At 65.5% G+C, this 20,548-nt stretch overlaps 1 protein-coding gene across 1 annotated transcript in view; it reads right to left on the bottom strand.

The window, feature by feature from the left end:
* Window positions 1-20,548, bottom strand: part of SPEG (striated muscle enriched protein kinase) — a 38,784-nt gene that overhangs the window by 13,584 nt on the left and 4,652 nt on the right. The window contains exons 2-11 of the mRNA XM_075093254.1: window positions 11,742-11,831; window positions 11,128-11,509; window positions 8,477-10,011; window positions 7,325-7,468; window positions 6,408-6,590; window positions 4,623-4,834; window positions 4,279-4,367; window positions 3,897-4,078; window positions 1,517-1,777; window positions 57-215 (exon numbers count right to left, since the gene is read on the bottom strand). Coding sequence (XP_074949355.1) covers window positions 57-215; window positions 1,517-1,777; window positions 3,897-4,078; window positions 4,279-4,367; window positions 4,623-4,834; window positions 6,408-6,590; window positions 7,325-7,468; window positions 8,477-10,011; window positions 11,128-11,509; window positions 11,742-11,831 — 3,237 coding nt within the window. The remainder of the gene's footprint in view (window positions 1-56; window positions 216-1,516; window positions 1,778-3,896; window positions 4,079-4,278; window positions 4,368-4,622; window positions 4,835-6,407; window positions 6,591-7,324; window positions 7,469-8,476; window positions 10,012-11,127; window positions 11,510-11,741; window positions 11,832-20,548) is intronic.

Below are 20,548 nucleotides of genomic sequence, written 5' to 3'. Positions count from 1 at the left end.
ATGGAGAGAGGTCTCCCTGCAGGGCCCTGGGCAAGCTCTCTGGGATTGGGGGTTACCAAAATGGGTCCAGGTGACCACTGGAGGGGGAGTCCCACTGATCATGCAGTCAAAACGCGCTGTCCGCCCTTCCACCACGTCCAAGTCCTCCAGCTTGCGGGTGAAGAGTGGCTGCACGGAGGGCTGCACAGTCAGCCGGGCACTGCAGGTCAGCTCATCTGCAAGAACAGGTAAGGGTGAGCCCCGTGCAGCATGCACGTGCACAGGGCACAAGGGAGCCTAGAACACCCCAGCTGCAGCCCCAGCAGCCAATGTAGCTGTAGCTGAGCGCACCCCACGCCCAGTGGGGACTGAGCCCAGTGTGCTGCATGCCAGGCTCTGTCCCTGCAGGGCACAAGGGGGTACAAGTGTGTGCAAGGTCCCTGTGCCCAGGGCTGAGGTTCTGCTGGCAGCGGGGTGCCTCTTTCCTCCCCTCACAGCAGTACAGATGCCAGCAGCAAGGTGGGGCGGGACGGTGCCCTCTCCTCCCCATAGGGCAGGGGGTCACATCTGGCCTAATCCCCTGGGGACAGGGCAGTGATGCTGAAGCAGGCAGCACCAGCACATGCAGCACCCAGGGCCAGCATATGGATGGGCACAGGCTGGATGCTCCAGATGAGGAGGTTTGCAGCAGGAACCACTTTACAATGATGGTGTTGTTTCCCACCCTGGGGCTGGGATGACACCATGCTCAGGCACAGCCTCACCTCCCTGCACCCAAAACTGCTGCTGCCCTCAAATTCCCACAGGCATACAGCCTCCTCCATGGAGGGATGAGTGGGGACCAGCTGCAGGGTGCTGGGAGTGCCTCTGCCCCCTGCACCCACCGCAGCCTGGGTTACAGCTAGGGGCTGCCCAGGCGGGCTGGGGAATGGGAAAGGGACCCTTGTCCCTGCCCCACTGTGGGGCACAGAGGCCGTGTGCAGCACACACAGTCACAGGGGATGTCAGGGTCATGGGACAGAGGCCAGGTGTTCCTCAGCTGCCACCAGTGATGGCTTGGTGGGAGAGGCTGGGTAGCCCCGACACCCTGCCTTTTGCCCCTGCCACCTTCCAGGTCAGCAGAGGCAGGTCGGTACTGGAGCCGGGTGCCCAGAGGCTCTGGAGCCAGGGGACAGGGACAGCTGGGCTCCAGGGCTGCATGCAGCTGGTGCAGCCATGGTGCAAACACACCTCCCCACATTTCTGGGAGCAGCCTGCATGCTGGCAGGGGACCTGAGGAGGATGGGACAGGGCTGCAGGGTGCTGGAACCTGAGCACTGATGCACACTAGGTTTCCCAGCCAGGGAAAGCTCCCCAGCTCCTGGGGCAGCAACCACTCTCCTGGCCCCTGACCCCCCCCTCTAGCACTCACAGCTATATCCTGGGGGGACCAGAGCCCCAAACCCAGGGGCAGGGGAGGCTGTCCAACCCCAGCACCCCCCCTAGGGCCAAGCCCCAAGTGAGACCCACCACAGGGAGCTGCGTGACTGCTGCTTACCTTTGGCGGTGCTGAGCTTGCAGGTGTAGATCCCACTGTCGTCCTCATGCACGGAGGTGAGCAGCAGCTTGCACTTGCGCCCATCAAAATGCATCTTGCATTTGAGCAGGGCGGGCTGGAGCAGCCGGCCCCGGGACAGCCAGTCCACGTCCATGTCTGGCGGGCCAGCCACCAGGCACTCAAAGAGTGCCAGCTCCCCCGCCCCGACCACCACGTCCTGCAGGGGAACCACGATGGCCAGGGACTGGCACTCAGGGCGAGCTGCCCGGGAAGTGGGGAGAGAGAGAGAGAGAAAGAGAGACGCATCTCAGCAACTGAAAAGCAACCATGAGAGGTGGTGGGGATGGAGGGGGGGAACGTGCGGGGCAGAGAGGGCATGCGGGGAGGGGGCCCGGCATGGCGGGCAGGGAGTGCAGCGGGGAAGGGCGGTGGTGGGGACAAGATGTGGAAAGCAGAGCTGAGCTGGGGAGAGGGCCAGGGGTGAGGAGAGGTGTCCGTGCCAGGAACACACCACACAGCGCTTTACCAAACAGATTTTATTAGAGCTACAAAAGAAAAGGGTCACGGCCTCGCAGCCCACCCTCCCGCCAAGCCCCTCCCCGGGGAGAAGAGACCTGGAGCTGAGGGGTGCTCCAGGCAGACCCCGAGCCCTGGGGCTGCGAGGGACATCTTGCCGTGGCCCCGGCCAGCACCTGGGTGGCCACCACAAAGCCAAAGGGGCCAATACTCCTCTCCCTTCCCACTGTGGTTGGGGCAGGGTGCTCCCCCGCAGGGATCCCCCAGGTCTCCTGTCCCCCACGCTCCAAGCTGACCATTGCAGAGCTGCCACCGTGCTGCAGCCCCTTCTCTACAGCCCCGGCTGGCACGGTGGCAACCGGGGGCTCAGCTCCCTGCTCCGCTTCCCTGGGCAGCAAGGAGAGGAGTGGCAGGACACATAGACAGGGACAAACGGGCAGAGCAAGAGACAAGACAGCATCATATGGCCGCCCTGGCCCGGCTGAGGGGGTGCCTGGTGTTCCCCCACCGCTCCCCCCACCCTGCCTCGGTTACGCCTCCCCCAGCCATCCAGCGAGCCCCTGCCCGCAGTCGAGGGCCCGCGTGTCCCCGCGGTGCATCCAGGACGAGGCGGCAGATGGAGCAGAAGGTAATAACACAAGGTGAGGTCCACTGCCTAAGAGGTGTCCAACTAAGAGCCCCGCGGCCGCGGCTCTGAGAGATGCACCCCCTTATCGTACTCCCCCTGCGTACAGACAAAAACCGCAGTCAGCAAGCGGAAGGGTTAGTGCAGCAGCAACGGGGCCGGCACGCAGACACCAGCACCAGCACAAGGGGTGCAAGCACGTGCCAAGGCGTGGAGCCACCCACCGAGCCCCCGAAGAAGGGCTGGGGCTTGGGCCATCGCCCCTGCAGCCCAGCTCCTGCTGGCCATGGGGCATGGGGCTGGCTCCCGCTCCCACCCTGGTGCCACCACCTTTGCTGGAGGCTGGGAGTGGGGTCCCAGCAGGGTACAAGCAGTGCAGCCAAGGCTGGGGTGGGATGGGTGCAGCCCGGGAGACTCAGGCAGCTGTCAGCAGGGAGGGCTGGGGGGAGCAGGGCACACACAGCAAAGGGCAAGAAGAGGGAGGCAGCATGACTTGACCCCGCAGGCTCCTTCCTTGGCCTTGGGGGATGCCAGGCAGAGCCCGGCTATCAGTCCCAAGGCCCCCGCCGTTTGCATGCATATGTTGGGGTCCTAGGAGGACCACAGCAGGGCTGGGGAGGGACAGCAAGGGAAGGGGGCTGGACAGCCCAGTCCTGTGCATATGGGCTATTGGTGGAAATGGTTGGGGGGGACCTCTCCAGGTTGCCCTGTGCCTGGCACGCAGCTTGCAGGCTGCCTGGGGCAGGGAGGGAGGGAGCTGTTGGCATGGCAGGGTGGTAGGACACATCTCCTGCAGGGCCACCAAGGGCAAAAGCCCTCCCTGCACAGCCAGGGGCAGCACGCGGTCCTAGCAGTGGGTACATAGAGGGGACAGGGGGACGTGGGGTGAAGCTGGGCTGCGGGAAGCAGCAGGCTCTGCATCAGGACGGCAGTGGTCCGGGCACAGCTGTGCAGTGGGACTGAGGGCCACGGGGCCACACATCTGGAGGGGGCAGCAGGGCAGACTGCCTTCTGCTGCAGGGCCAGCCTCTGTGGGCAGCCCCAGGCACACAGCTCCACTTTCTTGCTCCCAGCTTGCACCTGCATGTGCTGCAGCAGGAAAGGGCAGGCTGGCTCATCCCCTTCTCCCGCAGCACCACCAAGGCGGGTGTCTGCAGTGGCCCTTCCCCACACAGCTCATGCAGGGTACTGGAGCCAGCTGGCCTAGGGGCTGGGGGGGACGTGCTCAGGGAGCTTTACCTCTGACGTCCAGCTTGGCCTCACACTGCTTGGTGCCGTACTCGTTGACGGCCTTGCAGGTATAGAAGCCAGTGTCGGTGCGCTCTGCCGCCAGGATGTGCAGTGTGAAGAGTCCCCGTGACCCCTCCGCCTCCTCCGCGTGGTGCCGGCGGCCGTACTTCACTGGCTGCCGGTTCCTCAGCCTGCTCAGGACATGGGCAGATTGTTATGGTCATGACTGGCCCCGCATGCCCAGCCTGGCTGACCCCAAAATACCCCTCTCCTTCACCCCCAATCCTGGTCAGGACCAGAGCTCTGAGCTGGCCATCCCCAAACGGGGAGGTCACCGTGCCTGTCCCTTCCTTCCCTGCCCAGCTGTGACACAGCAAACACTGGGACTCACCAGTAAATGATGGGCTTAGGCTCGCCACGGACGCGGACGCTCATGCTGACATCCTGCCCCTCCAGCACCGACTGATCCAACAGGGACACCTGGGGAAGCAGGGGTCAGAGAGCAGCAAGCACCCACCTGCGCCCAGGGCCAGGCATCCCCACCGCTGCACCCAGGGCTATGTGTTCCCCCATCACAACAGCAGCCCTGGCGTACCAGGGGAGCTGGTGGGGTGGAGGCTGCCCAGGTGCCAGGAGCATCCCAGATCAGGGGGTGAAAAGGCCTGGCAACCACAAGGCTGCCCTCACAGGGCACTGCTCCCCCTCTGCCAGGTCCTGGGGGGGTTGTCAGCTCACCTCAAAGGTGGGTGCAGCCTTGAAGGTGCTCTCCAGGGAGCCGTGGGCAGCCCCATGCTCAGCTCTAGGTTGCAGCTTCATGGTTGGTTGGTGCTGGGGTGTGCTGGACTCGGGGAACTCTTCCAGGGGGCTCAGGTACTCCTCGTCTGAGGTGATGGGGCTGGCCTGGCCGAGGGGGGGTGCCAAGTTCCCATGCCGCTCCACGGCGGGGGCTAGCACAGGAGAGGCTGGATAAGGAGCTGGCAGCAGCCCGAGCCGGGCAGGCGGCTCAGGGCACCCCTCCCCACCACCCTGCACCCCAGGAGTGCCCGGGGACACCCATCCCATGGCACATCCCAGCTCCGCAGCGGCCAGCAGCGAAGGGGTGCGGGGCCGCACAGGGGGAGGGAGTGAGAAGCACTCCACGGGACGATAAGGGGACGCGATATCCCGCAAGGCGACAGCAGGGCTCAAGTGGCTCTTACGCAGCAGCCCGCGCTCCCATCCTTAAGCCGCCCGGATTCCCGGGATGGCTGCCCCTGCCCCGAGCCGCCGAGGGCTGAAGGTGACATTGGCAGCTGCGCTCCCCCAGCAGCCCCCCCGGCCGCCTGCCCTCTCCCGCCGCCTGCGTGGGGACGCCACCCGGGACCGGGACGGGGGACCCCCGGGGTGCGGGATGCGTGCGGGGGCCGGGTGGTGCGAGGTGGGGAGAAGCGAGCGGCGCGGGGTGCTGGCAGAGCCCGGCCGCCGCGCTGGGGGTGCTGGCCCCCCTCCAGTCCGGCTGCAGGAGCGCCCTCACCCCCCCTTCCCCTTACCGGGAGGAGGCGGGCGGGATGCCCGGTGCAGGGCGAGGGCTGTGTTCCCCCCCGCCCCCCGCGCCCCCGCCGTACCGGCGGGCAGCCCCAGGGCGGAGAGCTGGGGGGACCCGACCCCCTCTCTCCCGCATCCCCCCGCCGCTCCCCGAACTCACAGAGGGGGGCGCGGCCCTGGCAGCCCCCGCCCCGAGCCGAGCTGCTCCGGGCCGGGCCGCACCGCTGAGACGCCGCCGCCGCTGCCGGGGCCGGTGCGGCGGTGCCGGGCGAGTCTCCAGCCCCGCTGAGCCCTCCCCGCCCCGGCGCCGCCCGGCCCCTGCTGAGCCCTCCCCTTCCCGGCCCCCCGCCGCTGTGCCCCGGCCTGGCCGCTGCTGCCCCTGGGCGTACAGCCCCGCTGCACCACGCTTTTCGGGTGCTTCCAGCCCCCTGAGCATCTGCACGCTCCCCAGGGACGCCCTCGGGATGGGGAGCGCAGCAGGGCTGCGGCAGGCTGGGTATCCCCACGGCCAGCGGGGTGGAGGGCACGCTGGGTACGCCCCGGCCAGCAGCTTGGTGGGCAGGCTGGGCATCCCCACAGCTAATACCTCGTGGGGCAGTGGTATCCCCCCTGCTACCAGGTTGGAGAGCAGGGGTATCCCCACAATTTGCAGGCTGGAGGGCAGGCAGGGGTATCCCCAAAGTCTGCATGTTGGAGGGAAGGCTGCCATATCCCCATGGCTAGTGGGGCATGGGGACGGTGTGCGGGAGGCCGGACACTGAGCTGCTTACAGGGCACCAGGGGATGCTCACAGCTTGACCCTGCTCCCCCCACGTGGCAGGGTCCCGCCATGCTTGCCGGGAGCACGTCAGCCGCTTTGGTTCAGACAGAGCCTTGTAGGGTAAGGAAGCCGGTTTCTTCCCAGTGACAGCAGCAGCCGAGCTGGCAGCCAGCCTGCCACGGTGCCGGCCCTCCCACCGCCGGCCACGCTCCCTCTGCCCGGCCGCCAGCACTCACCAGGCCGCACGCTGAGGATGGCACTGCAGCAGGTCGCCCCAACTTCGTTGGCCGCAGTGACGGTGTAGAGGCCAGCGTCAGCTACCCGGGCACTCCTGACCAGCAGGGTATGACGCTCACCCTCCGCCTTGATGGGCCGCGTCGTGCTGCTACGCAGCGGGACCCCGTCTTTCCTCCAGGACACTGCCGGCAGAGGCGAGGGTCACTCATGGGCAGCAGAGCCCAAGCTTCCCCGGGGGTCTGTGCAGGGTCCTGGTGAGGCCAGGCGCTCCCCTCCCTGGCCTGGGGACTCTTTTGCCAAGGGGAGCTGCCCCGAGTTCCCACGGCCTCTGGCGGAGAGCAGGGCTGGCCCCTGTCTGATTCCTGGCATCCTCCTGCCCTCCAGTGGAGGCTGGAGGAGGGAATCGAAACCACTTTGCTTCTGTCCGGCTCTGCCAGCCGGTACCGGCTCTGGCTGCCCAGCCGCCCCTGCCCACCTCCTGGCTACAGCCCGGAGCCCATCAGTCCCCTGAGCCGGCCACCGGGGCTTTGCTCCTGGGAGACCACCTGAGCTGAACCAACAGCAGCCCAGAGCATCCCCCGTCCCAGCCCACCCTGTGCTCAGTGACCGTTCTCCCACTCTCCCAAAGGCCCAGCCCAGCACAGGGGAACGGCAGACCCCTTGCCTGCACCCTGCCCTCCATACCCTGCTCTGCCAGGCGGTGCCCGGGCACTTCACTCCTGTCTGGTGGGAGGGCAAAAGGGGTGCTCCCAGGGTGGGCATAGCAGCTCCGAGACACCCAGCTTGGGGCTGCATGGCCCACTCCACACAGCCCAGGTGGCCCCAAGGGACAGCTCAGCGGGTGGGATGTGAACATGCAGAGAGCCCCTCTGCCATGCTCGTACCCCCAACCCCCCCCAGCCCCACAGTCGCTTACCTTCTGGCTGGGGGTTGGCTGTGACAATGCACTTGAGCAGCACCTCTGCCCCCACAGCCACCGCCATGTCCTGGATGGGGATCTCAAAGATGGGGGCTTCCAGGGGGTCTTCACCCGCTGAGACGTAGGAGTCATCGGAGGACTCTGGACAGGGACAGACAGGCCCCATGGCTGTCAGTGGGATGGAGCAAGCAGGTCCTGTGCCACGCCGGGCTGCACACAGGCAGAGCAGGGCCTTGCAACCCTCTGCCCACCCCTGCCAATGTGTGCCCCACACCCTCGCTGGGCCATTAGCAGGTCCCTGGGCCTTACGGCAGAAGAAAGGGCCACATCAGGGGCCACCACAGAACAGTGCCTGCAGTGGGACAAGGCAGGGGATGACGAGGCAGGAGCATACAGCCTGCTGTACATCACCATACAGCATAAGGTATGAGATGACAGCAGGTGTGGAAGGAGGAAGGTTGTACAGCCCACCACAGCCCCCACTCCAAGCTCGCCCCAGCCCCCCATGGATGCCCTGCCCCACCACATGAGCATCGGCCTCCCAGCTCCCTCCCCTCCCATGGCCCCAGCAGACAGGCAAAGGTCCTGGGGCTGCACCAGGAGCCTCGGGCACATAGGCCTGGTACTGCTCCGGCCAGAGCAGAGGCTGGAAGGAGCTCCCAGCCCAGATGCAGTCTGGTGTCACTCGTGCATGCTGAGATGGGCAGGGCACCTCTCCCCCGGCCAAGCCACCACAGCATCCCCTGGGGACGCCTAGGCTGCACGCCCTGCCTGGAGCACCGAGCAGGGTCCCAGCTGGGCAAGCTGCAACGGGTGCCCTGTGCTCCAGGGGGCCAGACCAGCCCAGGGCTGGGTGCCAGAGGTCAGCACCCTGTGTCCTTCCCATGCCAGGCAGGAGGTACAGAGACATCAGCAAGCGTCGTGACCTCAAGGCCCAGCAAACTGTTACCCTGGCTGGTCTGTCTTATGGCACTGGTTGGTGCCACCACCCCCAACCTCCAGAGCCCTCCTCCCTTGCCCCACCCCTGTGATCTCTGGCACAGCCTGGGCTCTCCGTGTCTCCCAGGGGCAGGCTGGGGGACTCCCATCCCACTCGGGCTGGCTGGGCCAGCTCTGTGCCAGCAGAAGGGCAGAAAGCCCTGCCCCTACCTAGCTCTGGAGAGGTGGGCCTGGCTCGGCGCCCCTTCCCCTTGCTCCGTGTGCTTCTGCCTTCTTGAGCCATCCGGCCACTCTCTTTCTTCTCCGACACTTTCGTCTGCCTTCTCTCCACCTCCCTGCCCACGCCGTGCTGCCCTGCCCAGCTCCTCTCCAGGCGAGCATCCTGCTCCATCCCCGGCTTCGCCCAGGGCAGAAACCGCTCTGTGGGTGCCTCCGGCCGCCGGTACAGCCCCTGCGGCACAGCCAGACGGGTGGCCAGGGCTTCACTCACCGCCCCAGGGGCACGGGCTCCACTGGTGGGGCCCCCATCCGGGCATGGGCTGCCTTCGGTGGGACCTGCTTGTGAAAGGGCCGCCCGTCCCTGCGGGGTGGCTTGCGCTAACGGCCACTGCTCCTTCTTCTTCACTTCCCCAGTACCTTCTTGCTGCAGACCTTTCCTGGCGCCTGCGTCCTCTGCCTCGGTGGCCTGACCAGCCACCGCGCTGCCCCGCACCAGGGCTTTCCTCCCACGCTGCCCCCCTGGCTCTGGCTCCGGCTCCCCGTCAGGTCCCACCAGCGCCACGCTGGAAAGTGCCAGGTGCTGGATGACGTGCGTGCTCTCCACTGGCAGGAAGGTCTTTGGCAACAGTGCCTTTCGCCCACCGGTGCCCTGTGATGAGGGGGTGCGGGGGGCGCGGGGGGCAGGGGGCTCACTGGCCACCGGTGGCGAGGGTGCCGGGGGCAGCCCGGCTTTGCACAGCTCCTGGGAGCGCCGCAGCTGCTGCTTGGAGACCGTCCGCTTGATGCGGGTCAGCTCCTCTGCAAATTTGTGCTCAATGGCATAGACACGGCCAGCAAATTTGCCCCGCTCATCAAAGGATGCGGCTTTCTGCCGGAAGGCCAAACGCCGGCATGCCGCTGTGCTGCCCGGCTCCCAGCGGCCACCTTCCCGCACATCCTCCCGCGAGCTGCCTGGCGTGCCAGCACGGTGCACACCGGAGCCGGGCTGGTCGAAGGAGCGCGTCTTGCGCAAGGGCAGGGAGGGGTGCGTGGGGAAGGGGCTGTCTGCCTGCTCCAGGCTCCTCCGCCGCTCCTCGAAGTACTGCAGCCTCTCAAAGATCTTGGAACCAGCACGCACCAGTTTGGGGGATGCCCGGACAGAAATGCGGCCAGAGGTGTCACTCATTGGTGTCTGGGGACGGGACTCTTGTGTGCTGCCCTGCGAGTATCCCAAGGACTTGGGCTTCTTGATCTTCTCCTCGTACTCCTCAGGGACAGTGTCCTGGTATTCAGCTGGGACCAAGGACTTCTTACGGGGGGTCACGGGTGTGAAGGAGGGGACGCCAGGGCCACGGGTGGCAGGCTGGGACACGGCGCCGGTAGGCGGCGGCAGGCATGGGCCGGCACGGGGAGACGGCGAGCGGATGATGGGTGGCTTGGTGGCCAGTGGCAGGGCAGCGGGGGACTTTGGGGCCTCAGCACCAGGCTTCGGAGAGACAGGGCCACTGTTGGGGTCATCTCTCCGGTAGCCCCCCTGGGGGATGCTGCTGCAAGGGGAGAGACAGGAGCGCAGTTCAAAGCCCACCCTCACCACCTGGCTGTATCCCTGCTCCGAGCCCGCACCATGGTGCCCAGTGGGGCATAACAAGGGGGGCAGGTGGCCAGGGCAGCTCCCGGGCCAGGGAGCCTCAAGGGGCCCCAGAGAGTGAATCCAGCCACCCAGCAACCACCAGGAGGTGGCTGGGTTGGATGAGAGTCCTGGGATGCTGTGACACAGTGGTGTCCCCATGTGGGACAGCAGGGTGATGCTAGGACACCCAGAAAGTCCCCTCCCCAGGGCCACCATGCACACAGGACCAAGGGCCGGGGAGTGCCCCAGTTTGCTGGGATGTCCTGGCATGCCAGGGCAGTGTGGCACAGGCCAGTTTTTTTCAAGGTGAAGGAGGTCCCCAAGGCAACAAGCACCCATGGTGCACATGGCACTGCAGGTGTGTCCCCCCACACCACTGCCCTCTGGGCAGGGCTCAGCATTCATGGTGCAGAAATCATAAGGTGGAGATGAGGTTCTGGTGGAACAAGCAGCCTTGAACAAAAAAAGGGGCAGGATGGAGGTCGAAAGAGCAGGCCTGCAGGGATGGGGGACGAAGGTGGTGGGGAGGAATGGGGGCTCTGAGCATGTCAGCAGGTCCTGGGGAGGCAGCGTGTCCCTGGTTCCTGCTGCCACTCCTGTGCGGTGGGGGCTGCAGGTGGCAGAGCCTTGCCAGTGGGTGTCCCAGGCTGCCCCACACCCCTGATCCCCACAATCTGGGCTGGACAGAGCCCCTACAGCTGGGTGGGACTGGGCGACACCCATGGCACAGCCTGTGGGTGGGATGCTGCAGCTCATGCAGTGGCACAGGCATCCCCAGCCTCAGCCTGTCCACAGCAGAAACAGACTGCACTACACATCCCCCTCCACTCACCCAAGGTCCTGTATCCCCTGGCCAAGGTTGCTCCCACCTCCTCACCAGGAACAGGCTGCCTACTGCTCAGAGCCCCTGTTCCTCATCCAGGCATGGCGAAGGCAAAGAAAGCCCAGGCAGAGGGGAGGAGATGGCTGCAGGCGTTCGAAGGAGATGGCCCCAGCGAGATATCCCCTCCACGCGCTTCCCGTGGCTACTTACACATGGAGTGAGAGCGCCCGTCCTCGGTACAGGCTGAAGGCGCTGCCGTATGGGTCGCTGGCCACTGAAAGGCTATCCTCTGACCCCCAGCTTGTGCCCACCAGATTAGCCCGTGACGCCCGCACCAGCGGCTCCACGCCCAGGTGCCGGACCTCGGCGCCGCATGGGGACGGCGCATTTGCTTGCCTTGGGGTTCCCTGTGGCTGCTGCCAGGCAGCGGGGCGGAGGTAGGGTCCCCGTGCGGGAAGGCTGGCATCCGTCTCCTTCTCCACCACGGTCTGCTGGCTGCCTGACCAGCTGGAGCGCTCCTCTGCCTGCGACAGGGCCAGCACCGAGGTCGGTGTTGTGTTCATGGAGGCGTCCACGAGGGTGTCGGACCCACCTGGAAGGAGAGGCGTGAGCCAGCACCCCACTCAGATAGAGCTGAGCCATCATGGGGTGTCCCAGGGTATCTTGAGTAGGCTGCCCCAAGCCCTCTCCCTTTTGCATGGTTGGGCCACAGCTTCCCCTTCCCCATGGAGACCCCCAAAGCTGGGCCACCAGAGCCCTTGGGAGGGGCCTATGCACAGCAGGAAGTGCCAGGGCTCGGTGGCAGCCGAGTGCCCCCTGCTCACCCGTGGGGGTGCTGAAGGCTGTCTCATCCTGGAGCTCACTGCGCTGTGTCACCTGGGGGTCGCTGGGCTCATCCTCGCCAGTCTCCGAGTCTGGGGAGGTGGGGGGAGATAAGGGGTGAGGGCACACAGGGACAGCAGGTCAGGCTGATGCAGGCCCTTGCAGACCCACAGGCTCCAGGGGCAGGAGAGCAGTACCTGGGGTGGTGGGCATGACTGTGACCCGCAGAGACAAACTGCCAGCAGCGAAAGGCAGGACCAGGGGTGGGAAAATCCATCAGGGCAAGGGCAGGAAGGGGAGGGCAGGCAAAGCAGGCAGGAGCAGCGTTAGATGATGGGAGGAAGGAAGACTGTGCTGGTGGTGGGAATGCAGCTGGCAGAGGCAGCGTGGGGACAGGGAGGCAGGGCAGGGGGGCAGTGGCAGCAATGGGGCAGGGCAGCAGGCTGGGGCACAGGGCTCGCCCTGGGGACGTGGCTGGCATTGGGCAGGGGTCTTCCTACCGTAGCTTTGTTTCCTGCAGGAGCGGAAAACTTCGCTTCCATAGGGGCAGCAAGAGAGAGAGAGACATCAACACCTGGTTATCGGCCCAGCCTGCAGAGACGCGGGGGGCAACGGGGAGGTACCTTGTCCCCAGCATCTCCCCACGCTGCTGTGGGGCAGGGACCTGCCAGGGCAGCGCCTGGGTGGGCCATGCTGGCTTGGAGAGCCTGTCGCCCTGTGCCAGGTTTTGGGTCCAGGGATGGGGCCAGGACTGGGCATTTGCCCATCTCAGGATCCCATGAGGAGCACCCCATGGCAGGGGCCAGGCGCCCATGGGGCACGCAAATAGGTCTGACTCCTTCAGACTTCCCCCACCATATCTCCATTCTGCACCCGTGTTCGCTGCACGCCACTCCAGCACTGCACACAGACCCTTCTTGCACACAGACTATCCCACCTATACAGTGCACCGCTCCATCCCCTCCCATGCCACCTCCTGTCCCCAGAGCTGCCCTATGGGCTGGCCTCACTGCTGCAGCACCTGCACATCACTGTGCTCTGCAGGGCACCGCAGCTTGGGGCTGGACCCCGCAGCCTGTGTCCCAGCTAGGCACTCCTCGGGGTGCTAGGGCACATGGACACGTGTGTCCATGTGCAAGCACCCTCCCTCTGGCACATATATGTGCATCCCCTACCTCACCAGCAGCAAGTGCTGCGCAATACGGCCATGCCCCAGAGCATGGCCCCGGCTGATAAAGCAGGGATGCTCAGGGTACAGCATCAGTGGAAGCCTCCTCATGAGCAGGATGCAGCCAGGCCAGATCAGCGCCACCCTAATGTCCTGTCCCAGGAAAGCCGACATTGTGCAGCCAGTGAGGGCCAGCCTTTCCTCTCCACTGCTGCCCAAACCCTTGCGAGCTGCTGCAACAGACCCCTGTAGCAAGGGACACATCCCCTGCCCCACCACCACTCCCCTCCACTGCACTGCCATAGCGCGGTGCGGGGCCATGCTGCTCCCCCGACTCCAAGCCACCTCTCTGCAGCCTGGTACACCACCCGCTGCCCTGTGCACTGCCACCTCACCAGGCTCCCCAGCCTGGCCACGGCAGCCTGGCAGCCCCTGAGGAACCAAAGCTGTGGAGCCAGAAACTGTCTGGCCTTGTGGGGGACACTGGGAGCCCCCTGGCTGACCAGGACCCTCTTTTGGGGCTGGAGGGCTGCAGCCCATCCCTGCCCAGCCTCTGCTCGCTGCCCCTCAGCAGCACAGCGGTGGGGCTGGACCCCATCCCGATGCGCTCAGGGCGGCGGGGGGAGCCGGGTCCTGGTAACTCAACGCACCATGCGTGAAGCGCCCGAAGCGCCGCGAGTGGCCGGTCTTCTGCAAAGGAAAAGAGAAGAGAGCGTTACCCATGGCACGGTGCCACATGCCTGCTCACGCAGACACGCACACTGCTGGCATGACACACGCGGCACCGCTCACACCCACAATTGATCACACACACACACTGGCACAACACACACGGTGCTGCTCATATCCTCCCACTGGCAGGGCACACCCGGCACTGCTCACACACACACCCTCAGCTGCACGCCCCCGGGGTACCCACAGGCACACACCCCCAGGCACACACCCCCATGCTCACAGCCATGGACGGTGTAGGTGGACATGTGTAGCGCATGCCCAGCCGTGCACACACACGATCACACACAAATGCGTGTGCACGCACACACGCACACACACATATATCCCTTGGTGATGATACTGTGCACCCCAGCCCTGTGCCCCTGCCCATGCCCGGGGGGTGACACCATGAACCCCAGCCCTGCACTGCGGCCCGCACCCAGGGAGTGACAGCTCTGGGCAGCACAGCTGCCCCGGCACTGCTTCCTGCAGCCAGCACCACCTGCAGCAAGGTCTTTGCCTGGGCTAGTGCCCAAATGCTCCGCAGCCCCTTTGAAGCCACTGCCTGCACCAGCGTGGGGACTTGGCCAGCAAAATGTCTTCCAGGCACTGGCCCAGACACTGCCACGGGCACTGGCCCAGCACGGGGACAGCATCCCCCATCCCCGGCAGAGGCCGTGCCAGCTGCAAGAGAGGCTGCCTGGCACAAGCAGCATGGGACTGGCCTGTCTGCGCGGGGCTGGAGGCGTGGGAGCCACACTCGCCTGCGCCGTCTGGGCAGGCAGGCGGACCCGAGCACGGGGTGGAGGCACCCAGAGCTCACTGCCAGCTTGGCTGCCCTCTGCGCCGCAGCCCAGGGCCAGGCATGTGCTTGCCAAGGGAGGGACTGGCTGAGGGTGAGGCGGCTGCCAGGCCTGGTGTGCACCGAAGCTGTCTCCCAGGAAATCAGAGGGCTGGGGTGATCTCCAAGACAGGCAGGAGCTGGGATGCGGTGTGCAGACAGGCAGTGTTGGACTGCCAGGACTGAGCATCCTTCCCAGCCAGTCTGGGTGACGGGGTCTCCCCAGGACGTTGACACCCCATGCCCCATCTCCCTAGCATGAAGCACAGGGTTGGACACCCAGCTTTCTTGAAGCCCTTTGCTCTGCCAGCCCCTCCTGCCTCCCCACATCTCCCAGGCAGGGTCATGGACAGCCAGCCCCCAGGGACAGCCAGCCCCCGGGGACAGCCAGCCAAGCATGTCCAGCAGTTAGTTGCCTTTGGAAGGGCAGCAGGCTTATTTTGCATATCCCAAAGCTGCCGCTACTGCAGCGGCAGCCCCTGCTCGTGGGCAGCGCCTGGGGACTCCCACCAGCCCCCTGCCTGCATGCAGTGCTGGCCAGAGGGCAGCAGCTACACGAGACACATTTGTATTCAGGCTGAGCCAGGCTTCACCTCCCCTCCTCGGCTGACTGTGCTGGTTCTGGCTGGCAGCCTGTCTTCCAGGCCAGGGAAAGATAGATGAGTGATTAACTGCACCATCGGCGGATAATTCCCCCATTAAAAAATGAAAATTCAATTGAGTGCCATTATCGGGTGCTCTTGTGGCTTCCCCAGGGACTGGCGCCATCAGCTCCCCATCAAATATGGTGACTGCACCCAGTGGGCCTGGGCTGGACTCCACAGCCCAGAGCTGTGGGGTGGCTGAGCTTCCTCCCCCCTGCCCTGCAACAGGTCCCTGCAGGACTGGGGCACCCCACAGCCTGGACCCCTCTTGGGTGCAGCACCCACCTGCAGCTCAGCAGGGAGGGAGTGCTGGGTGATGCAGGGTCACCCCTTAGCAAGGAGGCGGAAAGGGGGCAGGAGCAGCTCAGGGCTTGCTGCAGGGCCGGGGCCTGGGTGAAGGGGCCAGCTGGAGAGCGCGGGGTGTCCTCCCTGCCTGGGATTTCATTTGCATCCTGGGAAAAGGGGTGGGGGAGCCCCCAGAGCCTGCTCTGTGCCCACCTAGCCCAGGTTGGGCTGGCTGGGATCAGACCCTGGCTTCAGCCCTGCCCTGTGAGGCAGCCAGGTGAGACATGGCACTGCCCTCTTCCCTCGTGCCAGGCACAGACCCCCCTCCCTGGACTGGGGCCCTGCCCTAACCCTGGCACAGGGCATGCCTAGCCACGGCCATGGTGCCAAAGGGAGTCAGGGAGAAGGGGCTCCTGGGACCATGGAGCACAGCCCATGCAGCCTGCCACCGCCTGGCGTGCGGAACCCAGCACCACACAGCACTGGTACCACTGGTGCAAGACAGGCAGACAGGGAGCAGGGATGGGATGAGGTGGGGAGGCAGTGGGTGGCTTGCCTGGTACAGAGGGACAGCCACTGTGGGTGTCCCGATCCCCGCCATGCTCCGCCAGTGAAGCAGGACCCTGCCCCACCCCACGGGCAAGCCCATGGGCTTGTTGCGCCCAAGGAAAGCCAGGGCAGCCAGGCAGTGCCATCCACCCTGCCCTAGAGGGGCCCCTGCACCTGGCTGCCACCATCCCTGGGGACCTGTGTCCCCCACCACATCCCGCACCCCAGGGAAGGGGCTGCTGGTGACAGCCCCTCCTCAGCGCCTCCTGGGCCACCAAGCAGGGTGACAGCAGGGAGGCTACACGCCTGTGCTGGGTGGAGAAGCAGGGTGGGCTTCTGTGCCCTGGGGGAGCCAGGGGCCTTCCTGGAAGGATGCCCCCCAGCTTCCAACCCCCACCGAGGCCAAGTGACGTCCTTGTTCCTTGCTCGGCAGCGGAGCGTGCGGCGGGGCCCGCGGAGGAGCCTTGCCTGTGCCAGGCATGCTCCTGACGCGGAGGGGATGACGCATGCAAAGCCTCGTCTCCAGCTCCGTGACCACCAGCAGCGGGGCTGGGGGGAGCCATGAAGCAGCCTCCATTTGCCACCCTGGCTCCGGAGGGTAGGGAGGGGAGTGGGTGGCATGAGGGGGAAGCCCCCGGCGGGGGTCCAGCTCTGCTACTGGCACAGGCGGTGCTGAGCACCTGCCCTCTGCCCCTCCTGCCTGGGCTGGCGAGGACAGACAGGCAGCTGGCAGCTCTGCAAGCGGGGCTGGAGCCGGTGATGGGCGAAGCTATGGGGAGCCCCAGGTGGCAGTGCCAGGGCCGGGGGGACACCCCCATCCCCATCCCTATGCGCTCCCACTCCCCAGCATAGCCCCCTCCTCCCGGCACCCGCTGGCGCGGCAGCCCGGAGCCCTTACCTGGAAACGCTTCTTCACCCAGATCTTCTTCATGCTTCTGCAGAGCCCCGCTGGCCCGGGGACACCGGCTCAGGCCCGGCAGGACGCCAGCCCGCTCCCGGCGGGGTCCCCGCTGTCAGCACGCCGGGGGGGCAAGCGATGCTCCGAGCATCCTCCACCGCCGGCAGCCGGGGACGGCGGAGGGAGAGGAAGGGGCTCGCCAGGTTGGGCTCTCGGGAGGGCTGGAGCTGTGAGCATGAAGCATCACTGGAGTGCTCCTCCCTCCATCCTTCCCCCGCCTGCCTCCGCCTCCGCCTCCCCGCCAGCCCTGGCACACAGTGACAACGGCGGGGGACAGGCAGGGCAAAGGTGGCGAGGGGCGAGGGCAGCCGCAGGGCGGGGGGCACGGCTGGGGCGGGCACACATCCTCCCCGCCGCTGGCCTTGACTCCAGGGCACCCAGGGGTCCGAGCCCCCTGCCCAGCAACGCGGCCGTACCGCTGTCCCCTGCCACCAGTCCCCCTGCCCCACCGCCCGTGGAAGGGGCTGCTCTTCTCTCCCGTGCTCAGCACCGTGGGGCACAGACCACTACCACAGCTCCCACACGCACCCCGATTGGGACAAGAACAACACAACATACCATGCCAGCATTGCACACGACTGCCCTCCACACACTGTCCTCAAAGTGCCCCCAGAAAGGGTAGCTCCACTGCCACGGCTGCCACAACCCTGCACACAGCAGCACAGCCGCGGCGTGCCATGGCACTCACTGCCCAGCCAAGGTCCAGGCTCACCAGCACTCTGCCAGCCCCGGCTCAGTCCCCCACATCCTCCAGCCATCAGTGATGCAGAAAGGTCCCCTTACCAAGACATGGGCGTGGGTCCCAGCAACGCTGACCTGCCTGCACATGAACGAGAGCTAATATGGGCACAGTCTTCCACAGCAAACCCCCTGGCCCAGCATTGCCCATGCCATGGCATGAGCCCGCCTTGGAAACTATACCGCCTCCAGCCCCAGGCACCCAGTGCCCTAAGGAAGACCTTGCACCCTGCCGCCCAGGTGCCTCAGGACCCACACAGGATGGCAGGGCTGGACTGATCAGCCCTGGGCTAGCATCAGTGCTTTGTGGCTGGTGGGGACACAAGTTTGACCCAGGGAGATAGGCCATTGTCCCTGTCCATGTGACACACATGAGACCTCCCCTTGTTGCTGGCATGAGGACCCACAGCACAGCTCAGGGTGCCTGGGACTAAGCTGCAATGGGGCTCCTGGGTTGTGGGCAGAAGCTGTGGGTGGGGGTCCCCGGTGAGGGCTGGTCAGGGCCATTAAGACCTTTCAGTGCTCCTGGATTGCTGGCACAACCCCAGCACGCCTTCCCCAGCCTTGCTGGCCTGTCCCTGTTCTTTGGGTGACGCTGCAAAGAAGCTGGGAGGGCAGTCCCAGCCCCACAGTCTCAGCGGGGCCTTTCCTGCCCTCCACGCCCCCTACAGCTCTCGGTGCCCTGCACCACCAGCTCACCAAGCTGTGGAGCCCCGCTGCACACATCAGCCCCCTTTCCAGGCTCCTGGAGAGGCTGCCAAGTTCCCAGCCCCACTGGCTGTATGCACTGTCCCCCCCCCCCACTGCAGAGTATCTGTGGGGACACTGCTGGAGGCCTCCCCAGCCAGCGCTTGTCCCCATGTTGCTCACCTGTCCCCCGGGGAGCCGGCCACCCCACGCAGGGCTGCACACAGGCATCACACTCCCCACGACGCTTGGCAGCTCCAGCAGCTTTTCTCCGCTTCCCCTCCCAGCCCATTACTCCCAACGTGAGGCTTTTCATGGCTCCATAATAACTTGCAAATTACCGAGTACAAAAGGAGCTGTTTATACAACATTTCTGACAGTCCCACAATTCGAGTGATGCTGCGGGGTTTCCGTGGAGACCCTGCACGTCAGGCAAGTCCCGTGAATGCCAGAGCTGGCACTAAGGGAATCTCCTGCTGAAGCCAGAGGACTCTGCTGGGCCCCCCCAGCCCTGGTGGGGACAGAGAAGGGTACCCCTGAGCCAGGGCTGAGTAAAGGGGTGGGCTGTGGGGCTCATGTCTGCCAGGGTCCCTGCACCCAGGGTCTCACTGCCAGGTGCTCTCACCCAGGCATGCATGCCTGTGGTCCTGCTTCAGACCTGGAGAGCCTGTGCCATTTTTCACACTCAAGTGGGATAAAAGACTGGTCAGGTGTGCCAGGAAGGAGCACTGAGGTTTGGGTTTGGCACATGGTCGTGCCAGGGCAAGGGTGCTGCCACCACAGCACCTGCAAGGGCAGCCCCCTGGGCTGGCCCCAGGGAGGGTGCACATGTGCCCAGCCAAAACGCAGTCATTCAGATATCCTCTGACTGCCACATCTGCCCTTCCCTGTGACTGTGGCTCTGCCACTCAGCCATCCCTCAGCAAATTCCCCAGGACAGGAATGGCAGAGATGCTGCACACCTGGGAGCAGATGGGTCACCTCTGAGGGGCTGCACCTGCTGCAGGGCAGCAGCACCTGCAAATTCTCCCGCAAAGGCAAAGCCAGATTCCCTGCAGAAGGTGCCTGGTGGGAGGTGATGGCAGCCTGCACCCAAGGTGGCCCCTCTGCCCTGCCCTAATCTGAGGGCAGCCCTCGCACCCTGCAGGACAGGGACATGGGGCAGGGAATGGGAGCCAGCATGGCCGTGACATGGACAAGGGGCAGAGCCGGAGCAGGTGGGCCCATTGCCACGCAGCTCCAGCTCCACCTGCTGCACATGCACCAGCCCAGAGCAAAGCAGATAGCAAACACTTACTCAAAATACAGCGTTAATTCTGCTGCTCAGAGAGTCATGGCTCTCCATGCCTTGCTGGGCCTCCCTGGCAGCTCTGCACTGATCCTGCCCCTGCACAGCAGCACTGGCCAGGCACTGGCTGCCCAGCCCCAGCCATCAGTCCCCTTTTCTCAGTGCTTGAATAACTGATGGAGGCGGGTGCCTCCTCAGGTAGGAGGAGGTCTAGGCACGAATCTTTCATGTGTTTGCACCTCCTGGAGCTGCTGGTGATGGTCTGCGGGAGGTGGGGATGTGCTGGGAGCCTAGGGAGGTGGGGACGGTCCCCAGCTCTGTTCCCAGGGGGAAATAAATGCAGCGGGATGGCCCTCGTCACAGGGACAGGGCAGCACCGTGGCAGTTTTCTGGCCCAGGGGAAGAGCAATGCTCTGCTGTGATCCCTTTCCCAAGGGCTAGGGACACTCCAGGTGCCCTCTCCAGCATCGCCTCCCCTTGCTGCCACTAGAAGGATGCCTGAGCATACGGTGCCTGCTGCAGGCAGAGGACATGGGAACGCAGGACAGCAATGTGACCTTGGCTTCAGGAGCCTGGGCACAGCGCAGGACGGCAGGAGGCATTTCATCCCTGCCCTGCTAGCCCTGCTCCTGGCATCCGCCCTGCTGAGGGGCTGAGCGGCTGCATGCAGAGGGCAGAGGGGGAAGCAGGCAAGAGTGCAGGCAGCAGGGTAGCAGCAGCTATCTCCTTTCCAGTGCCACCATGCCAAGGCACAAGCCAGCAACCTGGTGTTGGCAGGCAGGAGGGGCACAAGGAGCGCTGGGCAGCCCTGGGAGGACGAAGAGGCTGTCACAGCCTCGAGTGGTGGTGCTATATTTACCAGCCCGCAGGCCCAGGTTTCAGCCTCTCGCCTGTAACACAAGCCCTGCAGCCCGCCAGAATCCGAGGGGACGGCACA

This window comes from Phalacrocorax aristotelis, chromosome 5 (genome assembly GCF_949628215.1).
Source record: "Phalacrocorax aristotelis chromosome 5, bGulAri2.1, whole genome shotgun sequence".
In the NCBI taxonomy this organism is placed as follows: Eukaryota; Metazoa; Chordata; class Aves; order Suliformes; family Phalacrocoracidae; genus Phalacrocorax; species Phalacrocorax aristotelis.
This window is presented reverse-complemented; position numbering and strand designations above follow the sequence as displayed.